This window comes from Phocoena phocoena, chromosome 2 (genome assembly GCF_963924675.1).
Source record: "Phocoena phocoena chromosome 2, mPhoPho1.1, whole genome shotgun sequence".
NCBI classification, from domain to species: Eukaryota; Metazoa; Chordata; class Mammalia; order Artiodactyla; family Phocoenidae; genus Phocoena; species Phocoena phocoena.
In genome coordinates, this window is record NC_089220.1 from 162,845,847 (window position 1) to 162,869,172 (window position 23,326).

The window sequence follows — 23,326 nt, forward strand, 5'->3', positions numbered from 1 at the left end:
ATGTACAGATGCAACCTATGAAACATTCAGAAATTCTCCAGATCGCATATCCATTAAGGAATAGAAATCTGGACTCAAGCCTTCTGTATTGCGATCGTCAACACTGGAACTTTAAGGATCATCATTTCCAGAACAGATGAAAGGCTATTTATTATTCCTGCAGTTCTCTGGAATGTAAACCTTACTGTGTGTGTTTTGGAAAGTACTAAGCTCAATGTTTTAAAAAGTGAAATTCTTAAATTTTGGTAAACTCTCTAAGAATAAGTCGAATTTTTTTATATATTTCTAAAGTCTTGGTTTTGGCATGATCATATAGATATAGAACATGTTCAGTTACAAATTGGAAATTTCAGCTAATAGGTGATGTTTCCCAGATGTGTCTGCACGTTGGGATCACACTGCACCCAGCCCGGATTCTGATTTAACTGGTCTGGAGTATGATCTGGGCTGTGAAATTTATAAAAGATCTCCAATTGATTCTAATGTGCAGACGAGTTTGGGAACCACTGCTACAGTTCAAGGGCATTCATTAGCTCATGGCATTGTCCTCCATTGAGTGCTTATTCGAGTACTCAGTGAGAGAAAGATAGAAATACAGGTGTTACTTGAATATGGGAGGGCTTCTCAATTAACATCTGGTTACTCCTAAGGCCTTGTTCTGTGACCATTGGTATGCACTGTATCTGGAAACCAGTGATACTTATTTTCCTATATTTGTTTGTTAGCATTTATAATGACATGTAGATATGCTAAGTTCCACTTTAAAATGTTAACTGGCATAGCTACTTTCAACCATCCAGGCTGTCCAGTTATCCTGATTAAATGCTGCAGGGTCATTTTTGAGTGTTCTTCTCCCTCTTAAATACTGGCAAGCAAGTCTTTTGGATTCTTCAGTCTTTCTCACAACAGCATCTTCCCTTTTGTTTTCCCTCTTAGTAACCTGGTTAAGCTGTTAGGATTTTGTTCTTGATTCTTTTATTCTTTTTAAAATAATAATTAGTTAATTAATTTTTATTCTTTTACTCTTTGTTCTTATTATAGCTTCCAAACCAGTGTATGGTTCTAATCACCCCCTTCTCCAGTCCATCCTATTTTCTAGATTGTTCCGTCTAAGTCTACACATAATCCATTACTTCCAAGGCTCTCATTTTACACAGAATCAAATTCAGACTTTCCAGATTGATGTTCAAAGGTTTGTGCAATCAACATTCTACATATCTAACTGCACTCACTTCACGTTACTCCCCTATATGTGTCTGTTGTTCTAGTTATTTTCTGTAATCTTATTAGTATTTTTCTGCTCCTTCCTCTGGGTTCAGACCAGTCCTCTGAGCAAAATCGCCCTCTCAATTCATTCCTCAAGGTCCCGGATTAAATATCGTGACTTCTGTGAGCCCTATATTTTATCACTAAAACTGAATGAGACTTTTTCCTCCTGAGGAGGCTTATAAAACTGAAGCTGCCATTAGTACAGCCTTTATCTTATGCTGGTCTGGAGTAGAGAGATTTGAGTACCTGCACTATGTCACTCTGTTGCAGGTTTCTGGAGAGCAAGGACTATATCATAAACATCTTTTGCCCTTCACAGCCATCAGCTGGAGACCTCCACATACATAATCAGTGCATCATAAATACTTGTTAGCTTGTGTGAGTGACATCTGAAAGAAATGGTTGTAAATAAATAGGCTGTTTTATAGCATCTTCCTACATTAGACTACGTTCACTTGAATATTTGACCTCCAGGCATTTTTCTTACACTTTCCAGCTAGTTCTTAGGAAAATGAGAAGCTCATAACATTGATTTTCCCTTGTGTGATTTTGTAGGACAGAAGCAAAAACGGAAAGCATGCTTCTCAGACTGCACTGAAATAAAATCTCTCCTAAGCTATCTTGTAATTTTATTGCAAGATATAAATACCAGCTTTATAGATCTGAGAGGGAATCTTTCTTCAAAGTCAGCAAAACCATATTATGAAAATATTTGTTTGAATCTAGAATTAGTAACTTTACAACAAAACTTCAACACATAGTGCTTTTCTTTTTGCTTCTTTATTTTTAATGGCTCATGAAACTATTGCAGCCTCTCTCCCTTTGTTCTGCCCTTGTTTGACCTGTACATCAGCTACCTAAAGTTAAGTGAGTTGGCAACAAGATTTTCCTTCTTCTAATATGTGGTCCTGGAAGAATTTATCATTTGAAATGGGCTTTTAAAATTCTTATTTAGAAAACAATGGGAAGCTGTACATTGTTAAAAGTACCTCTATGCTAAATGAAAGCAACTACAGATTTTTTTTTTAATTGAATCTACCCACAGGTATTGTCAAAATGGTCTCTCAACTGAAGTGGAAATGATACAGTATCTCCTAGAGGGATCAAAGTAACTGTTTATTTATACTTAGCAAAACAGCTCAACCACTCAGCCGTAGAAAATTTGCATGGCATGATGGGTTAAAAATGGCCCCAAATTCCTACAGTTTATCCCATAAAGAGGTAGGATCTATCTTCTCACCTCTTGAACCCAGGACATGCTTTGTAACTTGTTCTGATCAAATGATGGGATGGAAGTCACATTAAGCACCTTCTAAGCAACGCCTCCAGACACTTGCAGCTTCCGCTCTTACTTGCTTGGATTCTATCAGCTTGGGAATAAGCCCAGTCTGGTCTCCTTGGGAATGAGATGTCACAATGAGAGAGAGAGAGACCCTAAACATGTGGTCAAGTCCATGTGGAACCAGCCAGTCCCCAGCCGACATGAGAAGTGGCCACAAACCATCAGTGATCCCAACTGACACCATGTAGGACAGAAGCAATGCCCAGCTGCACCCGGTCCTAAACAAATGAATGGTTGTTTCAGGCCACCAAGTTTGGGAGTTGTTTGTTTCCCAGCAATAACCACTGATAGAGGTGGCATGAGGGGTTTTGTAATAGGGCATGGAAATTTCAAGAATAATAAACTGAATAGTGAATAAAATCTATTTATAAATAAATTGGATTGGTTTGTGTGTGAGTTTTTACTTCTTCCTTGCTGTTAAGAAGAATCTACCACTGTAACATCTTTTCTAGGAGGTAATAAAGCCGAAGTAATAAATAGCTTGAAAAATATAAAGAAGGTCTAAAACTTACAAATCTATATATTAAGTATCTATCACGTACCAATGTTTACTATCTAGAATACAGCAGTGAACCCAATAGAGGGAGAGATATTTTAAACGGGGAGCAGGGGGAGGCAATAATTTTTTTTGAAGTCCAGTGATAAAAGTTACAAAGGAAATTAAAGCAGACTAAGAAATAAAGCATGACAGAATAGGGGAGGATCATTCCAGGTGCATAAAAGAGCAGGTGAACAGAATGGTGTCAGGGCACATAGCGTACTCGTGCGACACCAGGAGAGCTAGTAGGGCTGGTGTGGCACGTGACGAAATGGAAGGGGTGGCTGTGTCAAGCCCCGTGTTTGTGGGAACCGTAACAGTTACCTTTGAAATGAGATTGACCAGTTCATAGGGGGAAATTACCCAACTTTTCCACAAATGTTGGTTGTGTGAAAATTGTCAACTGAGTTATAATTTTTAGAAGTTGCTCCAACGTAAAATTTTCCGTAATTCTTGTAAAATTATAAATATCTCAATTTTTTTTCTAAGAGATAGGCCAAGATATAGAACTGTATGGATTTTCAAAAAGCCCTCCTATATTAGAAAGCTTGAATGGCAATTTTGATTAGCACTAGAGAATGACATGAATTTTCAAAGGCAATAAATCTAGGGCTTTCTTACAAATCCAAACTTAAAAAAGGAACTATCTGTATGTGGTATGGACTGAATTCTGTCTTCCCTAAATCCATATGTTGAAGCCCTAACCCCCATGTGGTTATATTTGGAGATAGGGCCTTTAGGAGGTAATTAAGATTTAATGAGGTTGTAAGGGTGGGGCCCTATGGGATTGGTATCCTTATAAGAGGAGGGGAAGACACTAAAGAACTTTCTCTTGGCCCTTTGAGGACACCATCTACAAGCCAGGAAGAGAGCTTTCACAGAAACCAAATCTGCCAGAACCTTGATCTTAGGCTTCCCAGACTGTGAGAAATAAATTTTTGTTTTTTAAGCCACTCAGTCTCTGGTCTTTTGTTATGGCAGCCTGAGCAGACTAAGACAGTATGTTTATAGTGTCCGAGTTCCTGCCCCATCATGAATGCTACATCTAAAATAGAAATGTCCGTATAAATTATGATTGTCTTTTTTGATTATCAGAATGTTTTGTGGTCCCTCACACCATTGTTGTTTCTTTCTAGCTGATTGGAAAAATACACCAAGAATTATAGAGAAATTCAGTAACTGTAAAATGATCACACATTTTATGCATCACAACATATTGTACATTTGAAAAATAATGCACACAAATACAAGACCTGTGATTTTTTTAGTTTGCACAGATAACGCATAGTGTTCCCAGGGATTCGTACACTCCCTGCAACAGGTGTGTTAATTTGCCTCCAGTCTTGGGGCCAATCTACAACTTACCAACAAGGATGATTAAGTACCTATTGAAATGGTACTATGCTATACGGTCACTATAACTGGCTACCTGTGTTGGTTCTTCAAACTGCACGCTTATATTTCTTTTGGTGGGTATCACTTAAATAATGCAAAGTCTTCTGACTCACTCACCCCAGCAGTCTCTTCCCATTCGCCTGTGGCTTTAGAATCTCAGAACCTTAGCTGAAAGGAATTTTAAGAGACACCTAGTTGAATTCCTTATATAAAGTCCAAAATGTACAGTGACTATTTAGAGGCAGAAGCTGTACTTCAACCCAAATATCCTTTGAGCTATGTTATTGTAATGCTAATTTTGAGCTTTTTAATAGAAATTTCATACATATTTTTAAACTTTTTTCATGCATGCATTTTTTCCCTAGGTTTTTGGAGCCTTCAGAGATCCCTTGTAAGTTGGCAGTGCACCTCTTTAGCAACCACTGTATGATTGGCCATCACTTGCTTGTATTTGTAAAAGATAAATTGAGATGTTAATTCACTCAAAACTGCCCAGATTCTCTCTCTGGCCTGTGCTTTTTCACCACTCTAAAACTGGAAATACTCTCGCAGGTTTATTCTTGAAAAGGTTAAAAGTTTCTACCAGGAGCAAATTAAAGTATACTGGATAAAATATATCCAGGTAGAAAATACTATTTGTTTCATTTAATAAATGAATCAACACAGACACATACCAACACATTCCAAAATGCCTGGAGATGTAGGCAATCACTTAATTGAATTATAGAGCTTTGATTTTGTCATTATTTTGAAAGATCATAAACGTGTTATGCTTCCTTGGCCATACAATTTACCTCTCTCTGCATAGCATGAGAGATGATCTCATCTAAGAGAAACAGTTACTGGGAAAATGAAAACTGTTTTATGATGGAAATATTGCTGGAATCCCATATTTTATATGTCACATAGTAATCTGACCTCATGATAAATTCACCCACACACTCACACACACACACACACACACACACACACACACACACACACACACCCCTACATTCTTGGGTGTCACTTAACTAAATTCTTGTGAAGAACTGATAAAATAAATAATACCGGGCTTCCCTGGTGGCGCAGTGGTTGAGAGTCCGCCTGCCGATGCAGGGGACACGGGAAGATCCCACATGCCGCGGAGCGGCTAGGCCTGTGAGCCATGGCCGCTGAGGCTGCGTATCCGGAGCCTGTGCTTCACAATGGGAGAGGCCACAACAGTGAGAGGCCCGCGTACCGCAAAAAAAAAATTAAAAAATAAATAATACCTACCAAAGAGTCATGGACAAGATATTGCTAGGGGGATAGACCATGCTGCAGATAGATCAAGTAGGTAAAACTCCTTAAAGAAATAGCAGAGGCATCTGTGAGAAACTGAAGATACGTAAAAGATATGCATAATGAGAATTGGTGCAGTAATCTGATATAATCAACAGGAGATAGAGGAATTGATTTTAATTCTTCTGACACCGTAACAATAAATATCCCATGTAATTGTTCCGAGTGTCTGAAGAGGGTATTGCTGTAGTACTTGCTGATGTATATTGAAGGCTATTTGAAGATAATATGTAATTGCTCCTATCGTTCTGAAATTGTGTGGGACTAATTTAATAATCCTTTATATTCTGTTCATATGCTTTTCAAATGTGCTTAAATATGTTGGTCGAATTTCATTTTTCCGTAACCCAGTGAAAGAAAGCTAAATACTCTCACTGGCTTTTTATTAACAGAGACACTCATATGACCTATCTTCCACATTCCCTGTAGGTCACCTCCTTCTAATGCAGTTGAGAAAAGTATTGCCAGCTCACTCTTTTTCTCCTTTTGTTATTTGATCGTGTCCTTTGGTTTCTTATATCAACATGATTTTTTTAGATCACTATTTTTTAACTCTTTGTTTTTGAGTAGTTTTATATATACAAGTAATATTTTTAAATAGCTTTACCTTTAATTGTACTATATGGCCCTTGTGAAATCATTTATATAAGAATGTGACATATTTGGTTACATTACATTACATTATATTATGTATATTAATACCTGGCAAGAACCATTCAAATTATAATATTTATTTATTATAAAACTATCTTTGAAAGGTAAGCATTGATTAAATGCTAAATAACTTTACCTGAGAGCTTTGACTATGTTTTATATATCCATATATTTCAAATGACTAACACAGTGATGTTCATACAATATATTCTTGATTTTTTTAAAAAAATTCTTAATGAAATGAATTTAGAGTTCAAATGCTATTACTACATAGGCTATGTGAGGCATCCATAAGAATTATTCTACATAAAATCAACTTAACACCCATGATAGAAGAAAAGACAACCTTTGGGTTAGAAATTGTGTAAACTGATTGTTGCAGAATGGTTAGGCTACAGTTACAAAGACTTTTTCTCTGTGTTTTTGGTGTATGTCCTCTGTTTACAGCTGTACATTTCCAGACATGTTTGAAAAGCATGGATTTATGGGATTTATAGCTACCTATTGTGCCATCTACTTTCAGTAACAGTTGGTTTCCTAAATGAATTGGCAAGTAGGCATATCACAGTGTTTTGTTTTATTTTTTATGATGTTATAAATAGTTTGCAAGAAAAAAAAAAAGAAAGAAGAGTTTGCTTCTGAGCAGAATAGGAAAATCTTTATGCCTGAAGTGGCTTTTGGCAAAGCTTTAAGAACCATTACTCCTATAAAGGACAAGATATGGTTTGAATAATTTAATAGTGCTAAGATGTCATATTTTTGAGACATCTATTTTATGGCTTTCCTGAATAACTGAGCCAAACACCTCTCCCAGGAATTTAACAACTTTTGTCTTTAAATTCCTAGGTAAATAATAAATTGTCTTCCTCTTTGAATAAAAGTTGCCATGACAACTTGGCAAGCTTGGGCTATAGAAGTCAAACACCAAGAAGTCAAAAAGCTTTAACTGTCAGTATTTTCAAAGATTTTATGTTGTTTTGAGAAGCTCTGATTTAACTGAAAATGAAGGTGTATGTTCACATAGCCATATCAGTAATTGTAATTACTGATTACTGATAAAAAATGTATATTTTTGCAGCGAATCCATTGTTTAGCATAACAATACTCTTATTCTTTATGTTAACTTCAAGACTGTGTCTTGATTAATTACAGGGATTTAGGGGTTAAAGGAAATACCAAAGTCATTTTAGATATGTTGATTGCAACAATTATACTGAGCTCTATACTGAAAGTTTGTGATATTAAAGAAAATATCTATCTGGCAATTGTATAAGAATTTGGCAGCATCATAAAATCTATTACATAATTCATCTCAAGATTACATCTCTGACCTCAGTGTTGCTGAACTCTTTATAAAAATACTAGCAATAGGGAAAAAAGATTTAATTTAAACTCATTGAACATTTTCTTCAAAACCACCCTTTTGTACCATTCACTGAAAAATCAAATGAATCATTGTTGTTTGTTATTCAGACTTGATGATTTCTGGAGGGTTAAATACAAGTTTTCATTCCTTCTGTGTAATTTGCTAGACTACCAGATGGGAATGGGAGATGTTTGTTATCTAGATCTATAAATCTGCGGATAAGGTTGTCTTATTCAATACTGCTGAAGTCTCTTTTCGTGCAAGTTAAGGAAACTTGTTTGTCAGTTAGGGTTCTTTTGGTTGATAATAACTCAACTCAAGGTGTTTTAACAATAGAAGAGATTTAATGGTTCATCTAAGTGGTTGAACAAGCCCAGGAGTTGGTGCACTTAGATATACTTGGTCAGGGATGTGGCTTTTTCTTTGCATTGCATATGGTTCTGTCCTTATCTATGTTTGCTTTATCTTCAGGCAGGATTCCCTCTTGGTAGCAAATGGTGGCAGTAGTTCCAAGTCTCATATTTACACATCTCAGCAATCAGAATCAGGGAAATTATCTCCTCTCTACCTAATCTCCAAGATGTCTCACTATTTGGTCCTTCTTAGGTTATGTGCTCATCATGCCCACCAACCATTGTTGCCAGTGGAGTGACACCTGTAGAATGGCTTGTGCCCAGTGTCAAGGAGGGTACTTACCACTGAAAGCTTCCAATGGCAAAGCACCAGACAATGAGAAGGAGTTGAAGGCACAACCACAATGCTTGTTACTCTCCTAGAACCCAAGCAATCAGTGTCGTTACGTTCTGGAAGGGAGGTCTGGAAAATCATTAGGATAGAAGCTCTGTTGAGTTTCATAGAATCTTATTCCTACTCCTTTTTTTGTATCTCCTTTTTTCTTTTTTCTCTGCAGAACTTTCTTTTCTTTCATCGTGGGTATACTTGTAATTTGTACATGATACCTAGGGTTTAATTGGAGATATAGGATTTTTTTTTTTTTTAATTTACTGTTAACATTTAATCAACATCTTTTCTCAAGATGTACATTTGGAGTCATATTTTTTCTTTTATTCATGAAGCAAAATCTATTTAGAATATTGCTTAGAATATTCCTTTCCTTCATGTAGTCTTATGTGTATGTATGTGTATATATATATATTATATATATATAATATATATGTATATGATGACTTGTGAAAAGGTACATGGTATTCTTATTTTGACTGGATTTCAAGAATAATTATATTTTATTTAATTAGCACTTAAGTAATAAATGCATTAGATGAAATTCCATCCAAAAATTTATTATTCAAATCATAGACCCTCTGTTCACTAAACATTAATCTTACATATACCTGAATATTTTTAAATGCATTCTGTTTAGTGACTTCTCAAACTGATAAGCACATTTACATTTCATGATAAAACAAACAACAAAAAAAACCAATTGTGATTCAAATTAGTGAAGAATCATGTGATTTTTCTAGGTGATCCTCAGCAAAATTGCTTTTTAAAACATTTAAAACATTTAAATCTCTTCATTGAGTGAGAAACCTGAAAAATAAAGGTTTTGTGACAGGTACCATGTTGATATCAATAATGAGAATTTAAATAAAAGTAGAATTTAACAACCCAAATTATAGGGGAAAGATGTATTAACTCAAATTTCTAGGACCATTAAATGAAAGCAGCGCCTAATATAACCCTAGTTTAAAAGGAGAAGTTTGAATTTGTTGTCACTCAATAGTAATTACAGTTCAGGCTTTCAGAAAATACTAGTTCCAAAAGTGACATTTTTTGTTTGGGCAGCAGCAATCAGAGAGAGCCCTAACATTACTGTTTTAGAAAAGACTATTGTACACAGATTGTTCATTTGCCTTTAAGTTTTGTCTGTATAACAGTTTATTTTAAAGAGGCTTATTACTTTTATATTTTTTAAATCTAATTCACTTTCTTTAGAGGTTATTTAACTCATTTGGCTATTTTGAAGAATACTAACACTTCTAATTTCAATAGTCATTTTGTTTGTTTGTTCTTTTATGAATTTTAGGAACACCTTTGTTCTTGTTTTTCGTTTGAGGGCTTTTTTCTTCTTTTTAATGAAACTCTGTGTAACTCTAAATTATATAAGTTTGATATATAATGATTTAAATGCTTCACGTAAAAAGGGGGTCAGAAGGAAGAAAAAACATTTTTTGATCCTAGGACGATTAAAGGTATTACAAAAATGTAACTCGTGAAAAAACATCCATTAAATGTTGCACTCTGAATTCACCTGAAAAAGAAAAAAAATGCTACAAGTAGATTCATCTTAGAGGTATCATTTTAAATAGCAGTCAGTATCAACACAAAGCTTATAACAAGAACCATGTATGATTACCTCTATCTTTGCTTGCCACAATTCTGACACACTCTCATTTTTAGGGTAAAAGAAAATATTTACACAACTCTAGGGAAAAAGCAAAATAAACTGATAAAATGGAGAAATTTCAAGAAGCCATAGTCAAAAGTAAAATATACTTTTTTACCTTCTAAAATAGAAATTAGAATGCTTTAGGCAAATTTAGCTAATACTGAGTAGTCACTGAAAAAAATGAATGCTTCTCTTTTTTTCCTACCTTTACTGAGATATAATTGATATGTAACATTGTGTAAGTTTAAGGAGTACAACACGTTGATTTGATACACTTATATACGGTAAAAGCTAGCCACCATAGCATCAGTTAACATCTCCATCATGTCACATTATTATCATTTCATTTTTGTGGTGAGAACATTTAAGATCTATAATCTTAACCTTAGATTCCCCAGAACTTAATCATCTTATAACTGGAAGTGTGTACCTTTTGACCAACATCTCCCCATTTCACCCCCTTCCAGCCCCTGGTCACCACCATTCTAATCTGTTTCCATGAGTTTGGCTTTTTTAGATTCCACACATAAGGGATGTCACTCGGTATTTATCTTTCTCTGACTTATTTTACTTAGCACAACACCCTCAAGGTCCATCTGTACTGTCCGTGTCCTTGATGTGCATTATTCTTTATTTTTATAGGAGGACACAGATCATAATTACTATATATCTCGGATATATGGTCCATCTGATTCTGCCAGCCGGGATTTGTGGGTGAACATAGACCAAATGGAAAAGGACAAAGTGAAGATTCATGGAATACTGTCCAATACTCATCGACAAGCTGCAGTAAGTGCTTTGACATTTTGAGTTTCTTTTTCTTCTTCTGTAAAAAAAAATTTGCTTTAATTGACGTATTAACATTGTTGTGATCACTTTTCAAGTATATTAGTTCTGCAATTGCAGTTTAGATTAATAATTCATGTAAGATGTTATAGAAAATGATAAAGAATTATTTTGAGAAGCCACCATTAATTTAACCATTAATTAATTAATTAACCATTAATTTCTCCAGTAAGTACGATGAGTTGCATATTCAATTTAAAGTTGTGATTTATCTTGGATGACTTTCAGTTTTCATGTAATTAGAGAACATGCATGTAATCCATGCATTTAGAGAACATTTTTAAAAAATTATATTAATTTGCTATCTTCCATTCTACATGAGTTTATTACCGTTGGTCTGAAAAAGATTGAACCAGAAACATTCACAATTCAGATAACACGTGTAGACCAAATTATGGATTTATGTGAAGAAATTTAATATAAAAGAAAATAATTATGTGAATAAATTTAATATAAAGAAAATAATTAAATCTAGAAGACGCCAAACATATTTTAAGTCTGAGCTTAAATCATTTACCTGTGGTGGTTCCTTAAACAAACAATTTAACTATTCTGAGGCACAGTTTCTGAATCTATATAGGGGGGATGACAGGAGATATGAATACAAACCTCACTTAGCTTACATGGTCACTGATACCGTGTTCTGTGTGTCAGGTTGAATGCTTTCATGGATTAGCTTTTTCAATCTTCACAACAATTCTATGATTTAAATATTATAACCACCTAGGTATTGAAGATAAGAGAACTTAATCTTGGAAAAATCAGCCTAAGGGTCTCCTGCTAGTAAGTTCTGTGACTCAGGTGTTAACCTAGGCAGTCAATTCCCCATTCAAAATACATGTGTAAAAGTTATCACACTTGGTTCACAGAATGTTCTTTGATAATCACTTTATCAAAGATGATGCCTGATTTAACATTTTAAAAGTTATTTGGTTTTGTTGCCATGGATTATAGTGGTGATCTTACTATCAGTGAAGCCATGTCTTGTTCAGTTTATCATGACATAAAGAGAAAACAAAATAACTTTAACATTTCAAGGGCTATTGCCATTATTGATACAAAGATAGAACTAATAGAGTAATGGCCAATCTGATTTAAAGAGGCGTTGATTTGATAAATTTAAAATATCAAAAATTCTGGCCAACAGCCTTCATTGTAATATATGTAGATGTCCCTATGTCAGGAGATTGACTTCTAACAGTTAAAATGGAAATTAATTATAATTCACCGTGATGATTCATTGAGGCTGAGAAGCAAACGAAGCAGCCACCTCCCCTTGATGAATTCCATCATCCCTTTTCTTTTCCATATTCAAGCAGTCTCAGAGAAGATGACAGATTCAGAAATGCTTCACTGTCTGGCTTAGAACAGATCTTCAAAAGAAGAGAAAATGAGAAAGATTAGATTAGGACCATGTTTTTTCAGGAATGTATTGCATTTGACAATCTTCCCACTGTATTGCAGTCCCTAATAGTGTAAAATATACTTTGTAAGAGTTTGAACGTTTGTGTATCCACATTGAGATTCCATGAAGTGGCCCAGTTCTGGTGTCGGCCACTGTGGGTGATATCTGTAAGCAGAGAAAGAAGTTCGTCAGTTAAAATATTAGCTGATTTCTTCTTACACTTGCTCTTGTGCTCTCCCAGAGGGGAGGCAGTTCACGTGTCCTGCCTTTCCTCAAAGAAGGTTGGTTTCTCTTTGGAATAGGGTTTGCTTGGCTGCCTTGTAACAGCTCTCTGATAGTCTCAAGAAATATTATGATGATATAAAGATCCATTTTTTTATAATTGTGATTTTGAGAGCGACACTGTTTGTTGCTTTCAACACCAAAGGTTGGCTTAAACACAAATGGAAAGACTTGAGCTTGTAACTTATCTGGTGCTCCATGCATTGATTTTAAAATATATATCACTGATTTTAGCTACTCTGCACTGGTTTTCCATGAGAATCTAAGCCATTGTCAAGTATTTCTTAGTGTTAGAAATTGGTCCTGTACCCACTTTCTCTATCATCACCAACAGAACATACATACACACACACAGGCGCTCACAGGTACACAATTTCCATTTACAACAATAGAATTGATAATATTACTTAGTTACTTATTTTTGGAAAAATTTGCCACTTGGACTCCTTCATTTAAGGAGTTTTATACCTTGGAATTTATAAATTTACTTAGTAGAATATTTTATAAAAATTTTGTACATTCTTTCATAAGTATGATTGTTGAATATTAGTTTGAAGATTTCCAAATTGTAGAGAGTGATCCATTTTTTAATATTTCTTCCATTGGCCTCCCCGTCTTTCCAATCCTGCCTTGTTCTCTTGGCTCCATTTCTATTATGCCACCCTTGGAGTAGAACCAGGTTTTAGAGGTGATGACAGAATTGTAGTGTTAAGGTATTGTTATGGCCAGGGGCTCAACGATGCCCATATACACCCTCTTCCTCCTGGCCCTCTCCACACACACAGCATAGGCACCCAGCCACAGCTACCCTCCCCACTGTGATAACTACTGAGAGGCTTAACCACAAGGGATAATGGCAAACGGGAAACAATGATTCACTTCACTGATTAGGTTCCCTGAAATCATAATCATCAAAATCTCTGGTAGTTTGGCTGGAAACAGGATTTAACTTTAAGCCCGAAGGGAAGAGGGGGGTTTCTTAAATCTTACCACCAACTGATGTAATTTGCATACCCAAGGGCATCCTTTCTGTCAACAAATTAGACAAAAAAGAGAATAGAAAGATATAGCCTAGGATAAGACTCAGGGGGCAGTCGGTTAACAACCCAGACCTGGGCAAACAGGAAAGGAAGTGAGAAAGCTGAAGATTGGATTTCCGGAAGATACAGTTTCCCTCCCCTTTCCCAGCTGAATGGGTCAGAGGAAGATATGGGAGTGTCTGACCTGGAAACATAATTTTTTAAAGAAATATTTTCCCCTTCACCACCTTCATTTGTAAATGTGGTCCAAACAGTATTTTGGAATCTTAGATTAATTTTCTAGAAAAGGAGGAATGTGGAAATAGAGTAAGAGTTTTTCCCTTTTCTCCCATCCACGATAATAATACTGTGAGAGCAGAGCAAAACTTAGTCATTTAATTCACATTTTTCACATGCCGAAACACACTGATTTCTCTTTCCTTTTATAATGTAAAGTAAAATGATTAGTATTTATATTATACACACACACACGTATATGGTAATTTGATTACATGTTCCTTCAGATCTCCCCGTTGTCCTTTTTGTTTAAATCTTTCCATTGTTCTTTTTAGTTTAAATAACATTTCTTAAATCATATTTGCAGTAAAAACAGATGTTAAAACCTAGTTTTACAGTTGGACACATTAAAGGAAGGAGCATGTCTTCATAGATAAAGAAAAGTGAAAATTTTGTATGATTCCCTATCATATGACAAGCAAAGAGCCAAGCCCCTTACATTCAAATACTGGTACTTATTTGGGTTTTTTTGTTCCTTATTCAAAGTTATCAGGTTGCAGATCTAGAAGTTTCTAACTAGAAACCTAGGAACCAGTCCAGACTTATTTTTCCTTCTATGAGGACCTTCAAATGCCACAATTTTGAGATTTTCTTATGTACTGTTAGATCCATATATTGTAGTTTATTGCTGGACACACAGTTTGATTCAACAACCAGACAAATTAGAATTATTTTGTCTTTTGAAACCACAGTTTATGAAATTCTTATTCACAACTTCTGGAGAAGTACCTCTGTCCCAGTAGAAGGAGTCTGGGGTTATAGAAGTTGTGAGACCTTGGCTCCAAAACTCATTTTCTCAGATTCTGGCCTCTTGGAGCTCAATTTTATAACCTGGAACGAAGGGAAAAATGCCTGCCTTGACAACCTTCCGGTGCTACTTCAAGAATAAAAATGGGGCTTCCCTGGTCCGCCTGCCAATGCAGGGACACGGGTTTGAGCCCTGGTCTGGGAAGATCCCACATGCTGCGGAGCAACTAAGCCTGCGCACCACAACTACTGAGCCCATGCACCACAACTACTGAAGCCCGCACGCCTAGAGCCCATGCTCCGCAACAAGAGAAGCCACCTCAATGAGAAGCCCACGCAGCACAACGAAGAGTAGCCCCCGGGCTTCCCAGGTGGCGCAGTGGTTAAGAATCCACCTGCCAATGCAGGGGACATGGGTTTGAGCCCTGGTCCGGGAAGATCCCACATGCCACGGAGCAACTAAGCCCGTGCGCCACAACTACTGAGCCTGTGCTCTAGACCCCGCGAGCCACAACTACTGAGCCCACGTGCCACAACTATTGAAGCCTGTGCGCCTAGAGCCCGCAACAAGAGAAGCCACCGCATTGAGAGGGCCACACACCACAACGAAGAGTAGCCCCCGCTCACCACAACCAGAGAAAGCCCGCGTGCAGCAACGAAGAACCAACACAGCCAAAAATAAATAAATACATACATTTATTAAAAAAAAAAAAAGAGTAGCCCCCGCTCACCGCAAATAGAGAAAGCCCGCACACAGCAACGAAGACCCAAAGCAGCCAAAAATAAATAAATCTTAAATAAAGAAAAAGAATAAAAATGAGATATGAAAGGATGCTGAAAATAACAATGAGGTAGTAAGGCATTGTTTTTTGAGAGTCCTAATAAAAAATAATAACCCCCAAGTAAGTTAATTCCTAAGTAATCTCTAAGAGTCTCTTTCTACAGATATATATCTATATATCTGTATAATATCTCTATATAATTTTCTGCCAAGAAATTGCCAGTCTGCTTTTTGCCGGACATAAACATACCCTGACTTTAAAAAAAAATTTTTTTTTAATTAACTTTCTATATGTTAGTAAGAAGATTGATTCTTTGTATAAGAAACACTAGCAAAATGAAGTGCTGCTCTCCTATGTCTCCGTCATAGAGCAGGTAAGGTTTTTGATGAAACTGGTATAGTTTTTGATGGTGGACTGTTTTAAAATTTAAAAATTGGACTGTTGTCTGTGGGGATCCTCAGACTACTCAAATAGATACAGAAAACTTCATTAAACAAAAATTAGGCTTTCTGGAGGTATTTTCTTTTTTCCAAGGAAAACAGCATCATTTCGACTAGCATTTCCATTGCTCTTACATTTCCGTAATGTTGGTGTTGGGAGAGCTATATCTGGATGCCTGTGGTGACTTTAGTCAACTGTTTTCTCACATTGCACCATTTCATTTTTTCCGCGCATCAGAAAATCTGTTGATAAGTGCTTATTTTTCTAAACGATTAACTCAAAAGGCAATTTAATTTGCTATCTCTATTAGGCTATATCTAGACCACATATTTTTGCCTGAGTCCTGTTTGCAGTGTCTAACAATAAGTTGCTTTTATTTATTTTTATTTTTGACTGGTTGAATAAACTTGCTGCATTCTGTCTTGTGAGTTGTTTCATTTCAAGTAAGACATACACAGTTCATCAACCTGGCCTCACTTGTCTTCATATACGGGATTTTCCTCTAGTTTAATAACAGACTGGGATGAGTTGTGTCTGCATGTGCCTACCTTAATTTTGGTTTAATTAATTCATTTTACTATTATTATCATACTGAAATCATTTATCAACTTTGAGAATATCTGTCCTGAAGAAAGTATTATTTGAGGGCCTTTTATGGAAAAGAAAGGCCTTCTTTTGTTCCATTCCATAACATCAATATGACCTCAGAGTAACTGAGCTCCTCTGCATGCCAGGCATGTAAGCTGGTCCACTTCCCTCCAAGTGGACAAGTAAGGATGTAGTCCCTCTTCCACCGATGGCATTAATGACACAGGTTGAACATTCCCATCTAATATTTTAGACATGGAAGGGACTTTGGAAATTCTTGAAGATAGTGGCCTTGTGAAGTACAGTGTTCAATTTTTATGCAGATTACAAACCTTAGTTTTCCAAAGCAAGAACATACCTTCTTTTTAAAAATCATGCTTGAATTCATCATATTTCAGTTCAATTTAATCTCATTTCTCCAATATTGTGTCTTTAGTAGAGGACAGGCACCATTCTTTATATAAAGTTAGAGTCATAGGAAGTAATCATACATTCTCTGTTACCAATGATGGCTGTAAAAAAATCCTAGATAGATAAATATCTACTCGGCTTCTTTTTTTTTTTTTTTTTTTTTTTTTTTTTGTCTGCATTGGGTCTTTGTTGCTGTGCACGGGTTTTCCCTAGTTGTGGTGAGCAGCTATTCTTCGTTGCCGTACGCGCGGGCTTCTCATTGCCGTGGCTTCTGTTGTTGCAGAGCACGGGCTTTAAGCGCAGGGGCTTCAGTAGTCGTGGTGCACGGGCTTAGTTGCCCTGCGACATGTGGGATCTTCCTGGACCAGATATCGAACCCGTGTCCCCTGCATTGGCAGGCGGATTCTTAACCACTGTACCACCAGGGAAGTCCTCTACTCCTCTTTTTAAAGTCACAAGTGAGATGAATACTTAAGGTTTCTGTGAAACTCTCTTGGAAGGTTTCACATTAATCTTTTATAATTGTAACAGCTGCTAAAAAGGGACCCTGAAGCCAGGCAGCCATATCTCAGGTGGAATGAATAAATCCATTTACTCCTGTCTTTCATCCTAGATTCTCTTCTCAGACCTGTTTTTAATCATCCTTTCCGAGATCTCTCTAGGACCCCATGAAGACTTAACAAGGGTTAATTTTAGATAACATGAGTGTAAAACATATTCTCATCCTGAAGTTATTAAATGATAAAGCTTTCACAGGACTCTTCTGCAAGGAAAATGCTTCGTAGCACAGAAAAATCAGCAAAATATAGATGGACTATAATGTTCCTTAAGAGTAAATATAACTAAAAGCAAGTAGGTATAATTCTTGTGAAAAATCTTAAATTGTAGAAGATGAAAGACTTAAGACATTTTGGAATTGAGATTTCCTGAACAAGCTAGCATTTTAGTATCTTTTAAAAATATATTTTATACCTATTTTCAATATCTTTTTTTTGTCTGTTTCTTCTTACTAAATTACAGCCTGTGACTTAGGTGGTGGATGATTACTCTAGGCAAAATAGTCAAGGTCTCACATGGTTTGTTTATAAATTGCCTTCCCATCAGAACTTCTGTGCAGCCCCAGAAAGTAGGTGTCTCATCCTTTTTTCACTGAAGATGCTCTGTTCCACTCCAGTGGGACCAGAAGTAGAACACTTTTAGCCACTCTCAATTAATGATAAATTGCCAGGAATTTCTTGTTATGCAGCCACTCTCTGAGAAGAAATGCGAAGGAAGTTTTGCTCCTGATAAATAGGCTGCGTTTAGGCACCCAAGCCCTGATCCCTGCAGAGCGAACTGTAGATATGGGTAGGGTGGATAAAGGAGCAGCTCTTGGAAGCTGTGTTCAGAGACATCAATTTACTTCGCTTTTGAAAAATCCAAAAATTGCCAACTGTGGCAGAACGTTAACAGCTGGTGAATCTGCATAAATGATGCAGGGGGCTCTTTGGATTATTCTTGTAACTTTAATTTGAAATTATTTCCAAGTAAAAAGTTAAAAAAAAATAATAACAGAGGAGATGTTAGCAGAGGAGGTTGAAGAGTTAAAATTGGACCTGGCCTAAATTTTGATTTCAACCTGTAGTCAAGTTTTGAATGATTTAATCATCCTTCCCAGGAACTCTGCCAGCACTGAATTCCAAATCTTAACACATTGTTACCAAGCAAGGACTCCCTGCCTGAGGTGCATAGAAGCCAATACTGTGACACCTTTGTTTGAGATAGGAAACAGTTTTGTTGCAGGTTGAATGGCTGGGAGGCAGGCAGGGCTTAAATCTGTCTCAGATCCAAGTTTGGGGCGAAATTTAAGGGGTTAGGGGAATTTCAAACTTGGAAGCTGATTGACTACTTGTGCTGCTGGGAGCTGGATTTTCCTTATTGAAGGACTTCTCACTTCGTAAAGGGCACCAGTGGAAGCATTTCTATTCCTTGAGTTCTGTAGACTGAAGAGTCTAAGTTCCAGGATCAGCCTGGAGGCCTGGGTTCCTGTCTTGCACGTGCGCACTGCTGCCTCTGTAAAATAACTCCAGGTTTGATTAATCAACAACCTGATTGAAGGGAGCAAAACCAGTTTCAGCTGGTCAGTGTCTTACCTGCTGTTTCAATTTCAGTTGAGGGGCACCTTGATATAGCGTTTAAGCATGTGGACTTAGAAACAGGCTGCCTGGATGTGAGTCCCCACTTTTGCCAGCTATAAGCTGGGTGACTTGAAGTCTGTTGTTTACCGTCTGTTAATCACTTTCCTCAGCTGTAAAATGGGAATGACAATGGTACCTACTTTCTAAGGTTGTTACCAGAATGGAATGATTTAACATTTGTACAATGTTGAAACCCTGGCTACTACAGCTCTATTGATGTCTGTTAAGATCGATACTAACCATCGTCATGTGAGCATTTTAACTTTAAAACAGTCAGTTTCCAGTGACAGGAAAGAAGGGAGGACAGATTATAATCAACCGAGGCAAGGGAGGACATTTTCAAACTGTCAAGGATGAACTCATAGGAATACTTTTCCTGCCCTGTCCAAGTCCCTGGTCAAGGAAGTAACCAGTGTCATTGCCCTCAGGTGTACTGGGGCTGCAAAGAGGTTTTGCAAATCATTGCTTTAAAGGTGCTGGGCTAGGAGGTACCTCTATCCTTTACTTCCTTAAATGGAAAATTTCAGGTCAGTTGAGTGCTATTTTAATTAGGTTTCCGGTGTTTAAAGTCACTGGATTAAAGACCCTTGTCCTGTTCACTCCTCCCAGGAGGGTGAGAGTTTGTTTAAAATTGCATTTTGTAAAAATCCTATGTGGTGAAACTGTTTCAAGTCATCCTGCCCTGCAGTTATTTTATTTCTGGAATATACTCTGCTCTTTTATGGCCTAGAAGCAGGATCTTACTTTAGGGTATACAAAAGAAGCTTGCACTTCTGTCGACCACATGGAAATGCCTCTGCATAGTACATTTTCTCTCTTTAGTAGTTGCTTGTTGTGGAAACTTACTGATTTAAATCTATCTATATCTACATACATATACATATATACACTCATATTTCTATCATTCTACTATCTTTCGGTTTATGTTACTTTTATAAGTGAATATATTTGTTAAATCGGTGAATAACCAATGAAAGGCCATTACCATTGACAATTGTAAAAAAATAAAAAAATCAGTGTTCTGTAAGTTTAGAGAATAGGCCCTTAGATCTATCCTTGGAGGATAAGAAATGGAAGCATCTGATCCTCAAATGTGCAAAAAAGAGTAGTTCAGGCTGTACCCATTATCTGGTGAGAAGGGACCCACCGCGTTGCCATCAGACCTCAGTGGCGAGCAGCTCACTACAGCTCCACCCAGCATGGCACTAGTCCCTGTGATTCGGTGCATTTCACCTGAGAAGACTGCTCTGTACCTTCCTCAGATTTTTGTGTGTGTGGCTTTTGCCTCAGGCACCTGGGAGCTTTCTAGCTATTTTCATTGTTATTAAACTTTAAAGAAAATTAAGTTATGTCTACTGAGAACAAAAATATGAGTCACTGACAATGTTAAGAGTATCAGGTGGTAAAACACAGCTATAGAAAGTCTGTTAATAGGTAGGAAAAGGATCACCTAGTGTAAAAGAAGGGAGATAGAATGATATCGTGGTCAAGACTCAGGAGTTTTGGAGTCAAGCATATTGGATTGAAGTCCTGGCTCTACTACTACCGGTGGTTTGAACTTATTACTTGTCCTTCTAGAGTTTTGTTTTGGAATACTTTCAGGCTTATAAATAAACTTGGAAAAATTATTGAAAGTGTTCCCATACAGCTTTCACCGTGCTTCCCCAAATATTAACACTTTACATACTCATGGTACAATCATCAATACCAAGAAGTTAATGTTGGTGTGATACTCTTAGTGAATCTACAGGCCTTATTCACATTTTGTGAATTGTCCCCAAACCATCTTTTTTCCTATCCAGAATCCAATCTAGGACCTACATTGCATTTATTTGTCAAATCTAGTCTCGTCTCCTCCAGCCTATGACAGGTTCTCCATCTTTCTTTATCTTTCATGAACTTGACATTTTGAAGAGTCTTTGCCAGCTGTTTTGTACAATGATCCTGATTTGGGCTTTGTCTACTGCTTCTTCATGATTAAACACAGGTATCTATTTTTGGCAAGAATGCTAGGGGAATGATATTTTGTCCTTCATCATGCATCACACCAGGAGGTACGTGATGTCAATATGACTGGTGATGTTAACTTTGATCACCTGCTTAAGGTGATGTCTGCCAGATTTTGCTTCTTCACTGTAAACTTACTATTTTTCCTTTGGTAATTATCTAGTATCTTTTGGGAAGATACTTTGTGCATATCAACATCCTGTTTCTTGTCATACATTCACCTAATTTTAGCATTCATACTTGCTAAATGCAGGCAAAATACTTAGCATAATGTCTGATATATTAAATGCTAATTTCATTTTCCTAACACCAGTAAATACAGTAGTTATGATTATTTCAATATAACAAAGCTGAAAACATCATAACGTTGCTGAGGAACATAATGTCTAATTGTCATATGATTCTATTAGAAAAGGAATATGCCTGCATTGATATTAGAAACAACATATGTCAGATCATTTCCATCTACTTATTAGGAGTCAAACAGGGAGCTATTTTTATTTAGGAAATGAGTTTTAAGGAACTACTGCTATGCTAGATGCCTTCAGGTACATAATATAATATCGACTCAGTGCTTATGAAGGTCCAGGTGTCATTTGGTCGTTTGATCCTTAAAATAACCCTTTGAAGAAATGTATTGACTACAGATGAGCAAACTGTGCCTTAAAGAGGTTAAATGATTTATGAAATCACACAGCTACAAAGGACCAAAGCTGGCATGTAATTTCAAGTCTGTCTGACTCTAAAACCATGCTAGATCATTCAAAAATTAGAAAAGAATCTTTGAAAATTTAAAAATAAAGTTCCATCTATTTCCACTAAAAGAAGATTTTAAAATTTGTGTCTGTGGTTAACAAAGGACTGCAATAATCTGTTCTAAGCATTTATAGGTGAATGAATTTTATGTGGAGCTTATTCAGGTTCACGAATGTTTTGTGCATTATGGAAGAATATGTCACATCCCAATTAAGAAATTAAATTTATTCAGAGTTATATATAAAAAGTTATCTAATAAGGATTATTCAATCATTTTTATTTATTAGGGATATAAATATTATATTACTGGAAATAAGATAATTTATTCAGGTATTTCGGTGAAAGCCAGTATCACTAGAAATATCTATGTAAATAAAACAAAAAGTATCTTTTCTTAAAATTTTCATTTCCTCTCAAAGTTAATATTTGACATAAATAAATTGACTTCGTCTAACTTTTGAAATTGTCTTTGGAAAAAATAACACAAATCTCACTTTGTCAATCGTCATCATCACCATCATCATCCCACCTACGTGACAGCTTCAAGATAGAAACATGTGCCCTGCAAACATGAAATGATTTGAATGATTAAAAATAGAATGTCAGGGCTTCCCTGGTGGCGCAGTGGTTGAGAGTCTGCCTGTCGATGCAGGGGACACGGGTTCATGCCCCGGTCCGGGAAGATCCCACATGCCGCGGAGCAGCTGGGCCCATGAGCCATGGCCGCTGAGCCTGCCCGTCCGGAGCCTGTGCTCCGCAACAGTGAGAGGCCCGCGTAACGCAAAAACAAACAAACAAACAAAATAGAATATTAAAATATATGTATAGAAATTGATGATTAATCCATGAATTTATTCTTAAATAAATGGATACTGCCCATATTCTCTGGACCCTTTGCTGTCATGAACCCAAGAGATCAGCAGTTCCTAAAAGAGTAGTTACTACTAATTTTTTTCCCACAAGCTGCTTTCATCAAGACTATACTTTATAAAGATGAAATCAAGGCTGGGGGAACCAGAAAAGTATAACCTTATTACTGTAAATAAGAAGCTGTCTTAAAAGGCAGTTTTTATTAATGACCTTTTAAATGGCTTTTAGGATTATAAATGTGCCCACTCCGGATTCTTAACCTAATAGTTTCTGTCTTCAAGGTCTTACAAGCATTGACTAATTAATTTATTTTTGTAATACCACTGAGAAATAGGCAAACAAGTAAACCTGGAATAGTGTTTACATAGGTTTATAATTCTTGTGTTATTAAGAAAGAATTA

The 23,326-nt window shown here is 36.4% G+C and overlaps 1 protein-coding gene across 2 annotated transcripts in view; it reads left to right on the plus strand.

Moving 5' to 3' along the window:
• Positions 1 to 23,326, plus strand: part of PLXDC2 (plexin domain containing 2) — a 405,580-nt gene that overhangs the window by 188,550 nt on the left and 193,704 nt on the right. Inside the window, exon 3 of one of the 2 annotated variants that reach the window (XM_065900422.1) lies at positions 10,940 to 11,086. The exons of the other annotated variant lie outside the window; for it this stretch is intronic. Within the exon in view, the coding sequence (XP_065756494.1) occupies positions 10,940 to 11,086 (147 nt within the window). The remainder of the gene's footprint in view (positions 1 to 10,939; positions 11,087 to 23,326) is intronic. 2 annotated transcript variants of the gene reach the window in all.